This window comes from Miscanthus floridulus, chromosome 9, assembly GCF_019320115.1.
Source record: "Miscanthus floridulus cultivar M001 chromosome 9, ASM1932011v1, whole genome shotgun sequence".
Classification (NCBI taxonomy): Eukaryota; Viridiplantae; Streptophyta; class Magnoliopsida; order Poales; family Poaceae; genus Miscanthus; species Miscanthus floridulus.
In genome coordinates, this window is record NC_089588.1 from 114,056,107 (window position 1) to 114,078,024 (window position 21,918).

Consider the following 21,918-nt stretch of genomic DNA (forward strand, 5'->3'; position numbering starts at 1 on the left):
TATCGTTAGGAATTGGACACAGCTACAATGGAGGCTCAGATCCAATTAATTCTTCCTCGGATTCTCTATTTCTCTCTCTAGGTCACTGAAGAACCGTTGGATCTGATGGATGGCAAGGACAGACAGTCTCATTTCTGAATAGTTCCTAATCTATGTTGAGGCGTACCTTCCATTCTTTATCTTTTTCCTTTTTTAGGGGCCATCTCTAACCTTTGGCTTTCGAAAATCCTGCAGCAGCTAGCTGGCTACTCAAAAGCATCAACATAGTGCCAACGTACCCATATATGCTTGGACACAAAACAAGCGTATGGTGGACAGTTGCTCATTTGTCCAGTGCAAAAGCAGAACACACGAGGCACTTTGCTTCCATCTATACACTAGTCCGATCCATCTCCCTCTCTCTGTCTCTTTCTCTCCCTCTCTCTCTCTCTCTCTCACTCTCTCTCTCTCTCTTATCAGTCATTCGGTTCTTCAATCTGCCTGGCTATCTCCTACTAGTGCCGCCAATTCAACTCAACTAAGGTACGTACATATGGAAAATAACTCCTTTCGTCGACTTTTATTCTTTGTATGATGCATGCATTTATTGTGCATATATGCACGGCATGAACATCCTATTAATTTCTCTTAGCTACATTCTTGTGTGCTCACCAGGAGCTAGCTGAGAGACTCAACACACCATGGGTTAGATCCAAAATACAAATTGCAATGATCTGGTGAAACTGGCTATTTCTGTACGTAAGCCATAGTGGCTACACTAAACAGATTCTATCCGTCATGCGTACCGAGGTAAACCACTAACCTCATTTGTTCCTTTGCAGTAGGCAGATATATTATATTAATAGACTCCAAATAAGCTTCAGATGTTGACGTACACACATCAGTGTCGCATTAACAGATAGTTGAAAGAGAAAATCTATCTATATAACTTTGAAGCACTAAGCATGCATATATATTAACCTATTGTTTGTAAAACTTATGCACTTTGCCTATTAAAGATCATAACATGCTTACTAGAAAGAAATGGAGGGAGTAGCATTCTCAAGCAACCCCTCATGGTCTCAAGTTGCAAGTCACGTGATTTTCACATGGGTGCGGCTGTGTATGATCAAAGTTACAACCTCAGGCCACTTACAAATTATTTGTGACTAAGCTGATGATACGATCTTTTGTATTCACTTCAAACGACTATCTGAGATCCTAATCGAATTCAAATGAATAAAGTATGAACTAAAACGCTTTAGATCTCATCGAGTACTATAACTGTGGTAATGCATTTCAAAAACTAAAAACATAAAATACAATTCATGGTATCAAATTATTTCGAATGAAAAAGTTATCAACTATGAAGTTGGAGATCTCTTCGAGTGGTACAACATTGGTTTATGCCATCACTCTATCCGAGGTCATTTACAAAATAAAAATATTAAGATCAAGATCTAAAACATTGCAGATCTCTTCGAGTACTACAACTTCGTAGTTGACTACTTATTCATTTTAAATCATTTAGTCCATGGAAAATTTGTTTCTGGTTTAAAGATGGTTTTTTAAATATTTATGTATTTTCTAAAATATAAATATTTAAATCGCTAAAATTCATGAATAATTTGTTTTCAAATAGAAAAATATGAAATTGGATCAGACCATAATAGGTTTAGTGCACTTCTGTTTTTGGAGTTCGAGGGCTAAATTTGGACATCAACAATGGTTCGGGGGCTAAAATTTGTGTTTTTCCATATTTAAAAATATTGAACACTTCGAATTATGAAAGTTTTCAACAAAATTTCTGGGTTTTAAATATTTTCAAATGAAAAGTTGTCAACCATAAAGTTGTGGCTCTCTTCGAGTACTACAACTTTGCTCTAAAGTTTGTCATCGTCCGGCTTGATTTACATAAGTTAGTAATTTTACTATGGTTCACTTAATTTTAGAGACGGACCAAATTGCCAATTATCTCTAGAAATGGAATTTGTAGTGCTTCTAAAAATACCTCCATTTCTAGATAGACCTTGAAAGACTAGCCACCTATATAAATGACATTTTGAGAGATGGCTCGGCTTTCTAGTCGCCTCTAGGGTATTCCAATCAATTTGTAGACGTGGGCTGGCTCATAATTTATTTTTAATGGTGGTTCTTGATAGAGTCGTCTCTGTACTAAATGGGAAACATTTTTAAAATGGTTTCTACATTAGTGTGTGTCATGTTCCAAAAAAGGGGTTGTAATGTTAGACCTTAATTATGTATGCATGCTAGTTACCATATACACCTCTACATGTCATGTAAAAAATGATGTAACAAATAGTCATGTTAGGATATGAAAGTCATATCTTAATCATCTATATATGTTGCATCTCTTCATATGAATCAAACACTGAGATGTCATATTCCAGAGAAAATTGTTACATTTTAATCACGTAAACACACACTACTACACAAATGATTTTGCGAGGTGGTGCCCTTTTATTAACCGAGGCGGTCACAAAATTCTACCACTTCATAAAATGTCGGGCGGTTAACCGAGGCAGTCCATTTATTTACTAAGGCACCAGAAAATGACTATCTTGCAAAATCGATTAACGGAGGCGGTTCTTTTATTTATAGAGGCGGTCAGAAAATAACTACCTCCGAAAATGGATTTACAAAGACGATCGTTTTATGACAACAGCCTCCAAAAATGATCTATTTTCGGAGGCGGTCGTCTTAAGTCGCCCGTCTCCGTAAATCCATTTCCGGAGGCGGGTACACTATCAGGCCTGCCTCCAAAAATAGTGGCCCAGCTCTGAGCCCTGGCAAAGCCTATTCTATTGGGCTCATATATAAGTGAGAGTTAGGGTTGACCCTAGCTCACTCGATCTCCCAGCCGCGCCCCTCCCACCTCTCCCAGCAGCGCCCCCACACTCTCTCTTCCTCCTCTCCCGTTTCTTCTTCAATATTGTTGCCTCTCCCCCATGCTCTCTCTTCCTCTCCACCATGGTAGGCTCCCTCTCCCTCCCTCCCTCTCCCATGGCACGGCTCCACCACGGCGCGGATCCGGCCCCGGTGGCACGTGGAAGGCCGGATCTGGTGACGGCGTGGCCGGGGAGGCCGGATCCAGCGCGCGCTCCTCCTCCGGTGGCATTTGCTCCTCTTGGCCAGCGCACGCTCCTCCTCTAACCCTCCGGCCGGCACACACTCCTCCTCGTCACGGTGGTGGTGGCCCGCTCCCCCTCCACCACCTCCAGATGCGGCAGGAGAGGGCGCATGCGGCCAGATCAGGCAGCTGGCGGCCGGATCCCGGCGGTGCGTGCGGTCCAGGCACCGCCGAGCGGCTGTGGCGGCGGCGGGCCGTGGATGGGCTCGGCGGGCCTGTCCACGGGGTTTTCTTTTTTTTCCTGTTTGATTTACGGAGGCCGGTAAAACAACCGCCTCCATAGGTCTCCATTAACGGAGATATTTAGACGGAGGCGGTTGCTTTGCCAGCCTCCGTAAATAAAAAACGACCGCCTCCAGAAAGTTTTGTGTAGTAGTGACAACACCTGTAAATATGTGACATCATGTCACCTCTACCTGTGCGACAATACTTTCAAATGCAATGAGTTCAATTTTAAGATAACACATTAATTTGCAAGATATTTGGGCTAATTGATCTAATTGCAAGATATTTTGCCTTTTTTCTATCTTGCAAAGTATATAAATAAATATTTCTCATATTATCGTCATCCATATGGCGACCCGCTGTCAATTTACCAGTGCCCATCATTTCACCATTAACTTATCGTTTGTTCATTTGCGTGTCTCTGTCTATACTACAAGAATACAATATGTATGATAATGATATTAGTAAGTATATGGGGTTCGTAACTCAATGTAATTATCCAATGCTGACTATACTGCTAAGTAAAACGTCATAATAATCTTTGTCAAAGTGATGATCATTGCACTGCACACTGAAGAGAGATAGAGACTAACATGATGTGTCCATGCTTGCAGGTCATCGAGGCAGACACCATTGAAGCAGCTGCAGAACGAATTCTCATTGAGCTCAATGCTGGCGACACTAATACTGAGAGAACCATCAACACCAGAGACAACGTGATCTACTTCGATGGCTGGGACGGGCTGGGTGCATCTGCTGTCCTTAGAGCTGTTTCCCAACGCCTTGCCATAGCTTCAGAAGCCCCAGCAGGCCTGCAGTTTGATCAGGTCATCAACATCGACTGCTCCAAGTGGGTGAACAGGAGAGCTATGCAGAGAGTGATAGCAGAGCAGCTGGAGCTTCCTGCTGAGGTTAACGATATAATAGACAGGCGTGATGAGGAGGACGACTACCGTGGTCAAGACCAGAGCTCCCGTGATGTCATACCACAAGTTGTCAGAGAGATCTACCAAAGGATACAGAACCGTAGGTTCCTGGTGATTTTTTACAATGGAAGCAATGAGGACATTGATCTAGCCAATCTTGGCTTCCCTCTGCAAGACTTGGGCTTCCATCTATACTCAAGCAACAAGGTCCTGTGGACATTTCAGGGAAGTTTCCGGCTAATGCCCATGACAAAAGTCAGCAGGGCAGCGCAGAGCATAGGAACCACAGGTGTTTTCCTATCAGCAGCCTCAAGCCAACAGGATCAAGATCCACATGTGTTCTGGTCTTATCTTGTGCTGCAAGAGGCTGCAGAACTTGTTGCTGGCAAGGATGATAGTTCTGGCATCAACGTTCAGCCAGAACAGGTTGCTGAGTGCTTCTTGTATACATTGAATCTATGTGGCATGGGCCGTCACTTCATGATGGACTATGATCTGGCAACTCATGGCTGCAATTACTGGATATGTGATGGCATCATACGTCCACAACAGAGACAAAGACATGTTGACCACGATGGATTGTGGTCAGCTGCTGAAGCTCTGCAGCGTGAGATGCAAATGGATGTGGACTACTACCACCATGACCACAAAAATTTGCCCACTCACCTTGTTAAGTTTGCTGAGATCATGCCATGCTGGACTTCTCCAACATACCGCGTCGTTCAGATCCTTGATAGGGCCACTCCTATCAGATGCAACTTTGATCATTATGACAAACTTGCTGTCCTCAAACTATCATACTGTACATTCACCTTCTCATTGCCTCCATTCTTGTGCTGCCAAAGCCTTAAATTTCTATGGCTCGACCACTGTCGGGACATGGAGAGCAGCACAGATGGAGACATGGAGAAGGAAGATGACATCCACCAGTGGATCCAAAGATTGTGGGTGCTGGATGTGCGCAACACATGCTGTAATCGCATTTTATCTGCACGGATGCTAGATTTCATGACTCAGCTAAGGGTGTTAAATGTGATTGGAGCCAAGGATTGGGACATGCGCCAGTTGCAGGGGCGGCTGCCTAATATCCGTAATCTTCGAGTAACAAAGTCTACAATTCAATGTGGTACTTATATCTGGGAAGATGACTTGTTCACAGGGATGAAAAAGATGGAGGTTCTTGACCTTTCTGGAAACAAAATAATTAGCGGAAAGAGATGCATATCTGCCACGGAACAGAGCTGCAGCCTGGAGACCATCATAATTGACGAGGGATGTGTTGAATTAGAGCAGATCTCCTTGACTGGGTGTTCTAAGCTAAAGAATGTACTTTTGAGAGGATTATTCGAAGAGCTTGTGAACCTTGATATCTCAGGATCAGGTGTGAAAAGGTTGGATCTCAGTGCAATGATAGCATTGAAACTTGATGAGGTCATTCTACTTGACTGCAACATGCTTTGTGCGATCCTGTGGCCACCAGAAGGAAGAAGGAAAACATATTTCGACACCCTGCGCATTCAAACTAGCAAGGAGAGTAACACACCTAGTGCAACATCAGGATTAAAGTCATCAGCATTGTCAGTGATATCTGGTAGTCGAGCACCCTCTGAATATAAGTGGTATATTTCAGTATATGATGCAAGGCTCCTCTGGTCACTTGTACCTTTGAAAGTGTATTTCGATGAGCACGTTGTACATGTCGAGATTTCCTCTCCTTGTCATCGAACTGTTGAAGTTGCTGGTAGCAGTGATCAAGCGCTCAAGAGCAGCATCGGCCGTGTGGAGCAGGTTCTAATAGATCAGAATCAAGAAGAGAGTCCAGAAGGTAATAATGCATCAATATATGAAGATATCGTCATTGCTGCCAAGAACCACCAGCAACAGGCGAAGGGAGACGGTCGTAAGTCTCTTACATCCATCATGTGGGCATGGCCTTGCCCACATGCTCCTAATCTTGAACCATCAACCTGCTACATGGACATACAAGACTGGCCACTGGGAACCAAGTCACAACTAACTAGTCAACAAACTGCTAAGATTACTATACCAGATTTTATATGCAACAGTACTCGCATCATGTATGTGCATGACAGCTTGTACATCACTCATATGCCTGGCCCAGCACCTTCTCTAGGAGCAGAATGGAAAAAGCTTTGGTGGTGCCGAGTGGAGCGTTGCCCTGAGATGGACTGTGTCTTCCCAAGTACAATGATAGGTGGTGAAAACTGGACCAAGATATTTTACAGACTGAGGACACTATGGGTGTCCCAACTTCCCAAGGCACAGTTCATATGGAGCTGGAGGAAACACGAGATCTATGGAGCTTCATTTGAGGATCTGGAATTCATGCATGTGGACTTCTGCCCCCGGTTGACACATGTTCTCCCCTTATCTTTGGCATTGATCCAAGGACTTGGCCTAAACTTCCTAAGGACCCTAGAGATTGTGTGGTGCGGAGATCTGAGGGCAGTTTTCCCATTGGACACTGATGCCGAGAGCTACCAAGATCGACGACATCAGGCGATTACTGTGAAATTTCAATACCTTCAGCGTATTCACTTGCACGAGTTGCCTATGCTACATGGCTTCTGCGGACGTGGAAGGATGTACGCACCAAACCTTGAGAGCATGGTGATCAGGGGCTGTTGGAACCTCACACGCATACCATCCGTTGGTGGTGGCCACATTACCAAGAAGGTGAAGTGCGACTGTGAAAAGGAATGGTGGGACAGGCTGGAGTGGGATGGGGTGCAGGAAAATCACCATCCATCCCTATATGAACCAAGCCACCCAAGATATTACAAGAACACCTTGCTCAGGGGCTCCGTTCTCATATGAGGTACGTTTGTGGTTACAAGCCCTATGTATATATTCCAACTAGGATATATATGATCTCTGTCATTGTAATTTAGAGAATATTGTTCTGTTCCTTGGATTGCAGCATTACTCAAGTCTCTTGGAGATGAACCATGACCAGTTTCTACTCTGTCCAGACACTGTCAGGTCCAAAGCTCAGTATCGGTTTTGTGTGTCTCCTTTGATTTCAGCTGCATGCTGTTCTGCTTTTGCTTTTTGTTTTTCAAATCCGTGATCATCACTTCTGTTGTTTCAACATTACCAGCATCTGCATGGTGGTGCTCCACACTGCCATGAGTGAGCCAAAAGTTATTTGATTAGTTGCAGGTTGACTTTTCCTCCCTCATATAAGTCCTGTGTACTCTCTCTTGTGTTTCTAGCGTGGCGTGTCATTGTCAGCTTTGTGTGGACTGAATGATCACTTCATTGTAAGTTAAACATATAAATGAGGCTGGATTTTTGTGTGTAGTAGCCGAATTCGTACGTGCGGGTACACATCGTACTAATTGTCACATGTATACGATACGAATGAGCCCATAATTGAAACCTTTCAAAACCTACTGAACTTTAGAACTTTCAAACCTTTTAAAATTGTGCCGATCATGGCACAACAAAACTAATCAACTAAATCCGTCCTGCACGTATACACAGAGACAGGGTACTTATCGATTGTATAGCGATACAGACCGTCGGACGAGGACAAATAGGCTTATCCTCTATGCTTTCAAGACCAATATGGCTAAAAAGAGGATTACAACAGTGACATGGGGGACAAGAGATGAGACTCATGTTTTACTGTACATGGGGTTTACACTACTACAGAAGTGTTTTCTAGAGGCTGCCAAAATTGCTCTGTAGAGACGGCTAGAGGAACCGCCTCTATCCATGTGTCTCTAAAAATCATCGATTTCTAGATATGGATATGCAACCATCTCTAAAAATCTATTTATAAAGATGGGCCGGACATGGACAGGCCCTACAGATCCTACTCCAGAAGCGGCTGAAGCATCACCTGCCTCTACAAACTGAAGCCTCACCCCGCCGGCGCGCTGGAGGTCGGATGGGCTGGTTCTTGCCCGCGCCGGAGGCTGATTGGCCCAAGCATGGCGACGCCTGCCTATGCCTTCCTTGCTAGGATGCCTCCTGCCGCATCACTCCCGAGCACAACGGAGCTAAATCAAAGTTTTTACGCAAGCTTGCCTTACTGATGTAATTAACTGGTCACGCCCTACATACTCTGAAAATCATCGAACTACAGAATTTTCTACAAGTCGGAGCTCTCCTCAAGCATGACACCAAAGGTGGAAGAAGACAATTTTCTATAATGACGTATTTTGTATATTCATGAAAGAAATAATGAAATATATAGTTTTCGAACTTGTGCTTTCTGTGCATCTATTATTCTTACTTATGTCTTCGTTCTGTTTTCATGATAACATCGTCCAATAATACTTTAATTTATCAGAATAAGATTATCACAGTCACACATGCTGAGCGCTCAAATTGACATACATATGACGGTGCATCAGCTTTTTATAGAGCATTGGATACATGTTGTAGCACAAGGTAATTGGCAGAGTTTGAAGCAGAGGACGGTAGGGGTTGGAAGCTTGTATCGTTCAATTACATATAAAACAGAGGAATGTCTTTCAGTCCATGATGAGCACTACAGAATTGGTGAACGCCTCATCATATGCCCACACCATGTCACACCCGATCATATTACCATCCTTCTCAACTAGTTTTCTCGGATGCCACTCATTCACATCTTTTTGAACACTAATACCTGTACCATTTAATGATGTGACGGATGTATGTATTGGAGGATATATATGTGATGGTACAATACCAGCTACGCAGTGTTTAAAACTATTATTAGAGACAAGGGAGAGAAGACTAGTTAGCTCAGAGCTGCATGTGAGGATATATAATGAGCGGAGAACCTCACTTCTCTTGCAACCTGAGAATGCAACCTGCCTGCGTGCTGTTCCCATGTCCGTAGTGCATGTGTTGAAATGATGCGGGATTGAGCTGGTTTAAGTCCATACATATCATCATTGCGAGGGGTTGGGAGCTCGTTGAAATAATATAAATAGAATTAAGTCAAATTTAGATTTAAATTAGAAAACTAAAGTAAAACAAATTATATTTTATTTATAAAATCCAGTTACATAATTATTATTCAAGTTAGAGTTTAAACCATAATTCCAGAGCTAGTGATATGATAAATATTTTTACTAATGTGTAGATTACGTCGTCACGAATCCAACACATCTTGAATGGATCGAATCGGAGCTAAAATGAATAAGTTACGATTTAAAAAGGATTTCCTTTAGTAAAATAATAGATTAAATCTAATCACGAATTTTAAAAGTTGAAAACATACTTAACAGTAGTATGAACACGTAGACAATGTAAATACGAACCTAACGCAATTTGAATCATTTTTTTGAATTTTGTACAAAGCCACACATCTCAATAAATCAACACAAAGGCATGTATGCTCAACAATGTTGCTACACCCTATAATAAATTTTAATTTAACGAAAAATTATTTATTTTTCTATATTTTATGAGCACAAAAATAAAAAAATGCAGAATTAAATCATTTTAGCTATATTTTAAAAGGAGCAAATTTGAGGGTGTTACAATTACCATTACCATACCTCGCTGAATTTTTATTAATTCGGCTCAAGCTAGAAGTAACCTAAGAAGCTGAATTATGAATAGGAGCATTAGCATACGGTGCTAAATTTTGAGAGTAATTGGCTAAATAATTGGCATTATCATAGCCAATTCTCTTATTCATCGGCACGTCTTGTGTTGAAACCATATATTGTGAACTTTATAGCCGATGAATAAGGTATTGCTCACAAAATTATGTATTAGTAGTAACTATTTAATTTTCTTTATACAAGTATGGAATTAGTTATTTTTTCAACTTTACATACATTCTGTTGCAAGCTCACTTGTGCCCATGTGCATCCTGACATGCTATAAGTTAATTACTGATATAATTATACACATAACTGTTATACCTGCATAATTGAGAGGGCAAGCTGTTTTGTTTTTAGTGGTAGATTGTGTGACGATGATTGGTGTATATTGTGTGACGATGTACGGTTGAAACCTTCTTGCATGGAGCTAATGGACTCCACTTGGCCACTTCTTCCTTAGCGTGCATTTTCTAGGAATGCGAGGGAGCTGGACGATAACTCCGATAATGATGGATCTGGCCACCAGAGCATCCTTGGTCTTGCTCTTGACGAGGAGACATGGTGAGTCTCTTAATCCACTAGCGCACGTTGCTGGCTATTAGCGACGTGCAAGCGCAGGTTCACATGCCCAGCGTGGTTTTCCTGCCTTGTCCCATCGCTGTGGGTTCCATCCCTCTCTCTCTTGTCATGCCTGATAGTTGTTAATTGACGCTAGTTGAATACACAGATTTCCACACGCATTCACAGTGTTGGTTCATAATAGCACCAATACAAATAAAAGACTAGCAGGTAACCCCGCGCTTCACGCGGGAAACAGTGAACGCTAAAAAAAAAGGAGCGCGGAAAACAGTGAATGCCAAAAAAGGGTTGGTACTGTTCCGTCGGGCACTGGTCATCGTGATTAGTACTGTTTATCTGCAGGGAACTGGTACCGTGTAGACGCCGGATGAACAGTGATTCACGATGCGACACCCCTCGAATTTATAGTCTGTGTCTGTGCGCGCCGGATGAACAGTGATTCGCGACATGACACCCCTCAAATTTAGTCTTTTATAGATAAGCCGACAGTAAAGATGTTTTCTGTGCTAGTGCCTTCAGCATTTGAACCTCTTCCTATAGGCCGGTATTGATCACACGATGTTCTTTGTTAGAAGCAACTATTTAATTTTGTCTATACAAGAATGGAATTATTTACTTTTCTCAGCTTTCTTTGCACTTGTGCTGACGTGCATCCCCTTGCTCCGTCCTGCATACCGTGTTGTGGCTGGAGCATGGGCTCCAGAAAGTGTCACACATGGTTAATGGAAAGCAGCTCCAGTTCGGTGTCTCCAGCAGTGCAGAGCACTATGAGGTTCCAGATCTTGGCATTTGGGCCCTCCACCTTCTTAGCTCAGCACTGATGAATTCCATCCAAGTTGACACCTTGTCTCCTGTGCCTTGGCCAGAACCTTGGCTACCCAACAAGTCTATGCTCTGATGGGTGACTCAAGTCATCTGAACAATGAATTCTCCAGGATGTTAGTACGTGCAGATACTATGGGTGTCCGTGTAATCTCATCGTCTAGCCGAAGGCGCTTCCTGCAACAGACCGTTGAAACAGGGGAAAAACATCTTTCCTAGCTTCATTTGTCGCCTGTTTCCGTGATGCGTCCCATTTCCATAATGACCAAACTTGTATAGCCGAGCCTACTAGACTTTTATAAAATATATAATATTTGTCTTGTCTAGATCTCGCCATACTGGATATGTGTTTTTCTATATAGAATGCTAAACAAGGGTGTATGATCGATGCATAGGGCAGGGGATGTGACTCCAATATATGCAAAGGGCTGGCCTATATATAGTGAGAAGATAAAGGACTCGTACTATCTAAACCAACTACTTACAACACGTGCAGGTGATGCAGATACAGGAAGAAAGCTCCGTTTACAAAAAAATAAATAAACACTTCGTATTTTAGGTCTGCGTATGTCCAATGTATAAATTTTATTTATTGTTGTCTGGCCATCTTCCTCGCCTACTTTATATAGTGAATATGTACGAGGACATGAATACAATCATAACTTATCAGTATAGGAAGCAGAGTCATTTTGTACGTGTGTTAACAACAGAGAGTTTAGATTAATTTCCTGTTTGCTTAGCTCTTGGGCCGAGCTGCCGAGTGCAGACAACATCCCTAGGCATCCGGTTTTACACATCTGAAGCTAAGATTTGTTGACACAAGAATTACTTGGCAGGCGCTCAACCAAACACGCTCTCTGTGTACTGGATTTTGGTGTTCCTCATCGTAACCATATTGATGGCTTTTGTGTTATTATTCTTATATTTGAATAGTTTATTTTCAAGTGACAGGTCTCTGCAGCATAGTTGGTACGTGCATACGTACTGTAGGGGAGTTTTTTTGTAACTTAACCCATCTGAAAATGGATTCCTTCTGACCAACTAATAAATAATATTTTATTGCAGAAAACCTGTCAAAGTCGAAGAGATAAATACAACATCAATATATAACTATGGACTTGGATCAACGTTTGAGCATGTCAAGATATATACATGGTCATGTGTATCCAACAGCTAGTATATTCTCAGTTGAGCAGGATTTAAACTTTTACTTACATGTTCAAAAAAATTACAGGCTTATGGATATGCAGCAAATTAGATGTTATTGGTTGAGCTAAGTCTGAACTCAACCACACTTTCTGGTGCCCCAGAGTCCAAACGCCTAAGGTCCACTCTACACTCTGAGTGAACCACACCTACCACTATCTTACTTACGCTTTCGTTCTCGCTTCGCGTAAAAGATTAACCCGAAGATAGTGGTATGGACTCTAGAAACTTTATATGTTGGTCTAAGCCACCTTAAACAAAGGTGGAGACTAAACCCCCACAATATCTAATTAACAAGCACATGGGCCACCAATCCACCATAGACCAAATTCTAAACTGGGCCGGATGTGGTATGCTGCCTAATCTAGAAGAAGCCTGGTCGATACAGAAGATTTTTACATTTTAGCTAAACACCACGGATTCGCTACCAACAACCAAAAGGAAGTAAGAAACAAGCACAGGCAGCCACACACTTGATGCAGAGTACTGACCCTAAGCCGAGTCATAATGAGATCTAGTGGCAGCAAAGATACACTTATCACTTACTAATATTTTGTCTTAGCTTACTCCAATTGTCTTTGTTCTCTGATGACTTGACTTTATTACATTTTTAAAAGAAAAAAAGACCAGCTTGTCCGCTTCATTCAGACCTGTATATGCACAAGCTTTCCATTTGTATGTCATAGTTGTATAGCGGCTTTATCAGTTTCTGCCAAGGTTTTGGTCCACATCCAGAGTAATAGTTTGGGTTCAGCTACTGTGAACATGCATCTAGTGTCCAATAGATTGTAGCACAATAAGTTGTGGCGTGGCTAACAAACATGTCAGCTACCAACTCATCATCCATTCAACAGCTGGTTTGATGATAGACACAAATATGCATACGAAAGGGAGCATGGACTCCGGAAAGCAGGTGTCACACATCGTTACACGGAAAGCAGCTCCAGCTCGGTTTGTCCCATAGTGCAGACCGCTATGAGGTTCTGAATCATGGCATTCGGGCCCTCCACCTTCATAGGACAACACTGATGAGGTCCGTCCAAGTCGACACCGTGTCTCCCGTGCCTTGCGCTGATCCTTGGCCACCCAACAAGCGTCGGCTCGGATGGCTGACTCAAGTGATCTGAACCATGATGTTGGTACGTGTGGACACTATGGGTGTCCTTGTAATCTCATCGTCAAGCCACTCCCCTGTCTGCATCAGACCATTGAAACAGGGACAAACCATGTTTCTTAGCTTCAGTTGTTGCCTCTCTTTTCATGATGCGTTCCATTCCCATAATGTCCAAACCTGTACAGCCGAGCCAACCAGACTTTCATAAATGGTAAACGAAGTCTTGTCTAGATCTCACCATACTGGATATGTTTTCTAGATAGAATGGTAAACAAGGGCTTATTTTACTTCAACCTCTTTTTGGACTCCTTCAAATACATAGCTGATGTCTCTTGATCCGAGCAAACTTAAAAGCTTCTTCAGTAGCTCTACCAATATCTTGATGATCTTGAATAAACCTCCCTTGAACCTCTAACCAAACCTCATTATTAAAGACTCTGAGTTTCTCTCACATCTTTGAGTGGGTTCCTATCACATCATTAACTTTCTTCAATCCAAACCTTCTTGTCATTCTTAGTATATCATTGGGATTTCCTGAGACTCCATAGAACCATCTGTGGTTATTAGATATCTCATTCCTATGTCATCAATGCTTACTTGTCCTAGGTATGTTAAAGATTGGACTCCTAGCTGAGGATAGCTCGAATTGTAGAGCCATATTAACGAATGCATCCATTCCTCGTAGATGATCCAATAACTTATCAACAGAGCAAAGGATACTTACTCTGGCTTATGAAACCCTTAAGTGATATACATCATCTGGGTACCACATTTCTTATCAGATTAACCGATTCTTCCAAATGAGAGCTAGAGAGCATAACTGAACTTCATATGGCACCATGAGCATTCGGACCCTTCTTAAATTCAACATGCTTGTCAATAGGTGGCGCTTGATGTGGGTTGTTCAACACACTTTGAGCAATAATCTATAATAACTGAGCCTGCATCATCAAAACTTGCTCTATAGATGGGGGATTAGGTGGTAGTGGATTAGAATTGGCAGGATTCCTTCGGTCATCATGTGAAGCACTTCTCCTGGTAGCAACCATCATAGAGATAATCAATGCTTCCAAATGAATGACTAGCATGTAAGAAACTTCATCTTGCAAATCCTTCACTTGGCTACCCCCCTTAAGAAAGATCAACTAGGGGACATAAAAAAGGTAGCTTGCACCTTCTTTCAGATGGGCTAACTTGTATCAAGACGTTCTGACATCCCAATGATACTCTCGTGTATGGGCAAGAACAAGAAATCTGAAATTCCTTGCGAGCAAAAAAACAACAGTGCAGTAAAATAGCTGTAACTCTCATTCCATTAATCCAATGAGGTTCTAGCTTATACCGTTGGAAAGCTTATCAAATCCTCCACAACTTCCTTATAGAACACTTTTCCAAATTTCACAGTTTAGGTAGTCGAAAGTAGTGCACAACAGAAACTGCTCCAGATTTCAGACAACACAGATGCATCATCTTGTGATTTTCATAAATCCATAACCAAAATAGCTATCAGGGTGATTCTTATGGTCACAGAAAGATATCGAAGTCTACTGTTGTCTAGAATTTTCCCATGATTTCTGATCTTCCAAAATCAGAGATATAAGCCAAAGAGGTTAGGCTGCTCCGAAAGGCAGGATAGGAAAAACAGAAGAAAACCATAACCCAACTATTTATTTCATTAATTCTTATACCTTAGGCCTATAAACTAAATGAAATTATGGGAACACCCAACAAGATCATTGCAATCATTATAAAGATTCAAAACAAGCATAAACATAATGACAATTCAACAAAGCAATAAAGGTGCACAACTCAATCATTGACTCAACTTACGATACTATCATTTTTATTACATAAAGGGCACAAACTCCTATTCCTTAAACATGGTGTGGTTGCATGAACATCTTGGGTAGCATCCCTTGCATGATAGTGAGGGTGACACGTCCTCCACTTTGTTGATCTTGGATAGTCCGTCATGACTCCTTCATTCATCATCCTCATCAAATGCTTCTTTCAGGTTGGGCATCACTAACACTTACTGGTGGCAACCCTGTGGTGATCTAACTCTGGCCACTTCCATGGTGTAATTGTTGATTCTTTCATAGGCAAAATTTAGCATAATGTCCTTCTTATTGGCAACGATAACACATGATCTTAGCTGGATCATTTTGTGATGTCATACTCCATAGAATTGTTGCTTAGTATGTTGTCAGCTTGCTGACTCTGAAGGTTCATCTTTGTTTGACTAGACCGCTTTCTAGCTTGCTTGATCTTTTGGGGTTGAAACTCCTTATAGGCGATTGTCCACCCATCTATGCATACCTCATGTGAAGCAGTCTTAGCTTGAGAAGCCTCTAACTCTTTAAAGTCTGAATTTATTTGACCTGGGATTAGAGCTAGATGTGACAATGTAGTAGAACTCAAATGTTGATCACTTCTCAATACTAGCTCTAGTGAGTTTGCCTTCCTCTTCTTATCCACATTGTCCTCACAACTCGGGTTCACCTTGACTTCCTTCTTATTAGACTTGTTTTGAAGACAGGGAAAACCATAATGCTTGCAGCATTGACATTGGTCCTGACAACCAAGCATCTTACTACCAACATCTTCAATGGACTTCATTTTCTTCCAAGCTTCTACCACTTGTCTCTTCATTGGTCTCTTTGGTATGTTGGTTTGACCCTGTGGCAAGCACTATTGAGAACTTCCATGTTGAGTCATTCCTTCTAGTACTTTTTTTGCATAACTAAAAGCTTATCCTTATCAAACGCAATCAAGGACAACGTAGCCTGGTCCTCCTGACCTTTGATGTTGATGGTCTCCTCATTATGACCCATCTATCTAGAAGAAGAGAGAGGATTCAGAATGGAGACAAGGTTTTCATAACAAAACAGAGGCCAAAGTGAGCATAACTTTTAGCAAATAACAAGGTTGGAGAGAAAGCAAGAACTAACCAGAGATGAAAGCATGCTAAAACATCTAGTTCTAACTGGGCTTGCGTCCTACAGTCAGCATTGCTCTAATACCACTCTGTAGCACCCGATTTTAAGAACAAAACCAGATACGCACCATATGTGAGCCTAGGAAGTCAAATCTCACATATAGCTACAAATAAGGGTAATATCAATAGACAATGCTCAATATATAACATACTTAGTATAAAGAATATAACCTTAGATAGCAAACAGCGGAAAGACAACCCGATCTTTGGGTGAAGACACCAATTTCATAGGAACAACTCACTGGTTGATCATAAGCCTAATTCCTTTAAACTCTAGCCATATGGTACCCATTCGGGATTTTTATCCAAATAATTAAAAAAATAAAGCAAGCGTAAGTACATGTCGTACTCAACAAATATAACATGGGGTTCATGAGGCTCAAAAGGCTGACACTGGTTAACTACGATTAGCTTTTAATGAGTCATGATTTTAGCAATAGGGTGGCAACAAGTTTATCCACAAGCCCACATAAACACATGATCAAGTAAATATGAATAATGAATAGCATAAATAGTAATCATTAGTGAGCATCTTTGTCATTAGTGTTCATCATCTATTCCGTAAATGTTCCAATGCCACTCGTGACCATGAGCATGGCTGATATACCAGTTTTACACTCTTCAGAGGTTGTACACTTTCACTATGAGTCGTGATTTACCCTTTCGCCCGAGGTCGCGAGCCTCTTAACCCACTACCAAGGAAGGTCGGCAGGGTTCACTATGAAGCCTTTCAAAGGTTCGTCTAACAAGTTAGGGCCATTAGATTCACTCGGCAAACAAATTTAGAGCCCCCCTTCCTGATGGCATAATGACACGCAACCTATACTCAAGGGGACAGAAGTCGCACTATACCTAATTCATCAAGTCATTCTTACGCCAATAAAGGTAACCACCAACAAGCTAGAAAAGGTTCTCATACTGAGCTAAAGCCATGTAGCCCTCACAGCTGTACTATAAGTCCCGGATGATCACTTATAGATAAGTCCTTAGGGAGAGGAATCTAGAACACCATAAAAACAGCCCAATGCTCTATCCCCCTTGTTCTATGTTGCTAAAAATCATCTTTTAAACGTTTATTGCATATACCATTAATCAAGTTACAAGAGCATGGCTTTAGTTGAGCACTAGCAAAGCTACCCAATGCAATAACCCAAGGGTATCAAGGTACAAATACAAAAGACTAGGATATCATTAGTGGTAGTCAAGGTAGACACATGCAACATGAATTAAATGATTAAAGGTGTATAGGACAGTAAGGAAGATCCCATACTATACTTGCCTTAAAACGCTGATCCTTCTTCAAGTCGAAAACTTCAAAGAAACTCCTTCTTGATCAACACATAAAGCTCACCGATTGGACAAGATCATAAAGCACCACACAAGCATCCATGCAATCATACATGAAGCAAACAATAGAAATAAATTAGAATAATACACCAAACATATGAAACAGCAAGTAGAAAGGTTTTTAAAGATGTTCTACACGTTGCTACGAACACACAGACGTGAAAAGCACGCTAATCGGAGCTACAGTTAGAAAGATACATCTATAGATAGATTTGTTTCGAAAAGAAACTATAAGCTTTATTTATTTTAGCTATATAAAACATGTATAAGATACTTTAGAGAAATACCTTAATTGAGTTAAATCAAATTATACTTGATTTAGAAAAACAAGGTAAAACTAATCATATAATTGACCAAGGTGAAAAGCCTAAGTTACTTTTAATTAGAAAAATCCAATTGCATAATCATTATTCAAGTTAGGTGTTAAACCACAAAATTCTAGAGCTCTTGACATGGAAAACATTGATACTAATGCATAGATTATGTCATTACGAATCTAACACAACTTGAACAGGTCAAATCGGAGTTAAAACAGAGATTTTATGGCCTACCGAAGGTAATGGCAATTTTGTAAATAAACAGAACTCAATTTTGATTTAAAATAAATAAAATCAAATTTTGAATTCGGGCTAGGGACTGCGGGCGGAATATTCTAGAAACCAAGGTTCTCTTTAGCAAAAGTACAGGGACGGCGGGTTCTATTTGGCTAAACTAGAGGGTCTCTTTTGCATAAATTCCAGCCAGATGGGTACAGGCTAACTCGGGCCGTTGGATTAAATCTGAATGGCCTAGATTAAAAAGGTGGGGAGAGACAGATGTCGATGGCCGGAACAGTGCTAGGTGCGGTGGCGCCATGGCTGGGGAGCTCGGCTCCTCATCGGAACGGTGATTTTAGCCTTGGATTTCAACGGGAAAAGCATGGGGATGCGCAGCGCGGCGTCGCGAACTTAGCCATGAGGTTCGTAGGGGTTGACGGTGGCCGGACAGTGCGGCGCACGTGGCAGAGTGGAGCAATGGTGGTGGCGCTATGATGGCGAGAGCGCATGCACGGGAGAGAGCGAGGGAAAGGATGGGATAGGGTCTAGCGGCTTCCTTACCTCGACGCGAAACTCGGGCGATGGTTCTCGTTGGCGTGGGCTCGCCAGCGAGGGAGATCGACGGTGGCGTTGCGAGCTCATGATGGCGGCTATGGCGACTGCGCGACTAGGGCTAGGGTGGCGGTAGCAGCTACTCCTAGGACTCGAGATGGAGGCGGTGGACACGGCGCTCGGCTTTTATGGGGGCAGAGAGACGTGGAGTGCACGACAAGGCGGACAGCATCACGGCGGTGGATTCTCAGCGGCGATGGTGGAGTCCACGTCGGGCACGAGCGGGAGGTAGGTGACGACATTGACCCATGGGTCCCGAGCATCAGTGAGTGAGAGAACAGGGCCGGCTGTCAACGATAGTCAAAGGCGACCATGATGCCTAAGAGGAGGGGTGAATTAGACAACTTAAAATTCAACTTCTAAACTATGGCCTCTTTTTCTATCCTTAGCAAAACATATGCAAAAGATAAACTATCTAAATGTGCAACTATGGTTTTGCTAGTGTGTTGCTATCTCTACCACAAAAAGAAGTAATTCAAACACTGTAAATGTGAAAGCTAAAGAGCAAGGTAGAGATACACAAACTCCTGTCGATGACTTCGGTATTTTTACCGAGGTATCGAGAAGCGCACAAGCTTCCCCCTAGTCCTCGTTGGAGCCCCTCGTAAGGAATCCCTCGCAAGGGCAAAGCTCCTAGTCAGATAACTTCGTGGATAGCCTTGGGCCTTCCCCACGCACAAGTGGGTCTCCGACGTGCCTTCTGGCAGGCCACTCCCGGGTGCTCTCCGCCATCTCCACTATCAAGATTCTGGTCGAAATGTCGCGGGCCTTGTTCCCTCCGGTACACGGTGGCGGCCACACCACAAACACTGTTGGTGTGATCTCGCAATACTACAAGCCCCTCCAATGTACAACAATGGTGCGCGCAAGCACTGAGTGGTAAGATGTATGCAAACCTCACTAAACACTAGGCCTAAACCTAGAGCAAGCACATAAGTGGTGGTCAACTCAACCTAAGCACTTCGCAAAGTACCTACGCTAATCACCTAATGAAACACTAAGCACTATGCAAATGGAGATCACTAAAATGGTGTACTAGCACCCTTGATATGTTTCCTCAGCCACACTACTATCAAATGGCTGGTTGGGGGGTCTATTTATAAGCCCCACTGAGAAAGTAGCCAGTGGGGATGAAATTCCGCTTTTCTGCTACTAACTGGATGCTCAGGTCGCCCTAATCGGACACGTCCGGTCGTCCCGACCATTAGAGCCATGATCAACTGATCAGACGCTGCCAGCGTCCAGTTACATGCCATCGGACATGTCCGGTCGCAATTTTGCCGCTCTTAAACCTTTCTGTACTCGATTGGATGCTGTAGTCCTACGTCCGAATGATTTACTGCCAGCGTCCGGTCAATACTGAACGTCTTGCCAAGATGATGAACAGTGCCATTGCTGCGTCCGGTCACTTTACTGTTCAGCTTTCGGTCGCTGCTTTTTAACAAGTATGGTGTGGAGTCCTTCTTATCCACCTTGTTGGTGTAGGTGTTGGAGAGCTTGCTTGTTTGCTTTTTCTCTTTCTTCTTCTCCCCTCCCTCATTCTTCACCTTGCACTTATAGGACTTGTGGCCTTCCTTGTGGCATACGTAGCAAACCACAGTTTGTCCTTCATCAAGCTTCTTCACTCCCTTGACGATGTTATCTTGATGAAGTTGGGCTTGCTCCTTCTTGCCTTTCACTTGAGTCAAGTCCTTGGTGAGGCGAGCCACTTCTTGCTTGAGTTGCTCATTCTCCTTTGCAACCTCTTGTGTGCATGTATCTACAACAACTTTCTCAACACAAACTTGGTTGCACAAGGGTGAGTCTAAACATAAATCATTGCAAGAAGTAGAGGCATCTTTTTTAGGTTTGTCAAAGATAGAACTTTTCTTTTTAGATGCCTTGGTGGGGGTTGCACCAATGGCTTCAAGATTAGCAACTTTATTAGTTAGCTCATCACAATGTTTGCACATGGTTTCCATTTTAGCAAGCAAACTTTTATAAGCATCTTATGAGCTAGCTAACTTTTCTTCTAACTTTTCATTTTTCTTTACAAGTTGCTAATCATTGATTGTGCAAGTATTTGTTGTTGCACTAGCCTCAAGTTGCTCAATTTTAGTAGATAGTTCAATATTGAGATTAGCAAATGTCTCATATTGTTCAAGCAAAATTTTATATGATTCTTGTGAACTATCTAGCTTTTCTTTTAATTTTTTTAGCTTCTTTTGTTGACTAGTGCAAAGTTTAGCATAATTAAGATTTTATTGCACAATTTCACCATAAGGGGGCATTTTATCATCACTATCACTCTCACTTGAGGATGAGCTTTTGTTACCTCGTGCCACAAGGCACAAACGAGAAGATCTTGATGATGAGTGTTTGCACCCTCGCCTCTTGTGATGGTCTTCTTCTTCACTTGAAGAATCATCCCATGACCTTATTGATGTGAGGGTTTGGTTCTTGCACACCTTCTTTGTCTTGGGTGTGGGCTTGTTTGGACAAACTTTCATAAAGTGCCCCAACTCGCCGCATCCATAGCATCCTCTCTTTCTTTGCTCATTTCTTTGATTGGTGAAAATGATATCTTGAATTTGGATGGGCACACCCTTGACATTGAGCCTTTGGATCATCTTCTCCACCTTGTTGATGAGTTTGATTGATTCTTCATAAGGTCGGAGGTGGAGGAGGAAGATTGATCATCATCACTTGAATCTTCATCATCATCATCGTCGTCCTCATCTTCTTCTCCATCTTCACTTGAGGAGCTTGAGCTTGAGCTTGTCTCAACTTGCTTGCCCCTCATCTTTTTTTTGCTACATGCAGGAGCTTTGCCTTTGCTTTATGAAGAGGCTTCTTCTTGACCCATCTTAC

The 21,918-nt window shown here is 42.2% G+C and overlaps 1 protein-coding gene across 1 annotated transcript; it reads left to right on the top strand.

The window, feature by feature from the left end:
• The first annotated feature begins 329 nt into the window (after positions 1–329).
• LOC136482699 (uncharacterized) lies at positions 330–7,576 on the top strand. The gene is made up of 4 exons (XM_066479903.1): positions 330–522; positions 655–789; positions 3,970–7,120; positions 7,223–7,576. Exons 2-3 carry the CDS (start codon positions 778–780, stop codon positions 7,117–7,119), a joined length of 3,162 nt encoding a protein of 1,053 aa, XP_066336000.1. The 5' UTR covers positions 330–522; positions 655–777; the 3' UTR covers position 7,120; positions 7,223–7,576.
• The last annotated feature ends 14,342 nt before the right edge of the window (positions 7,577–21,918 follow it).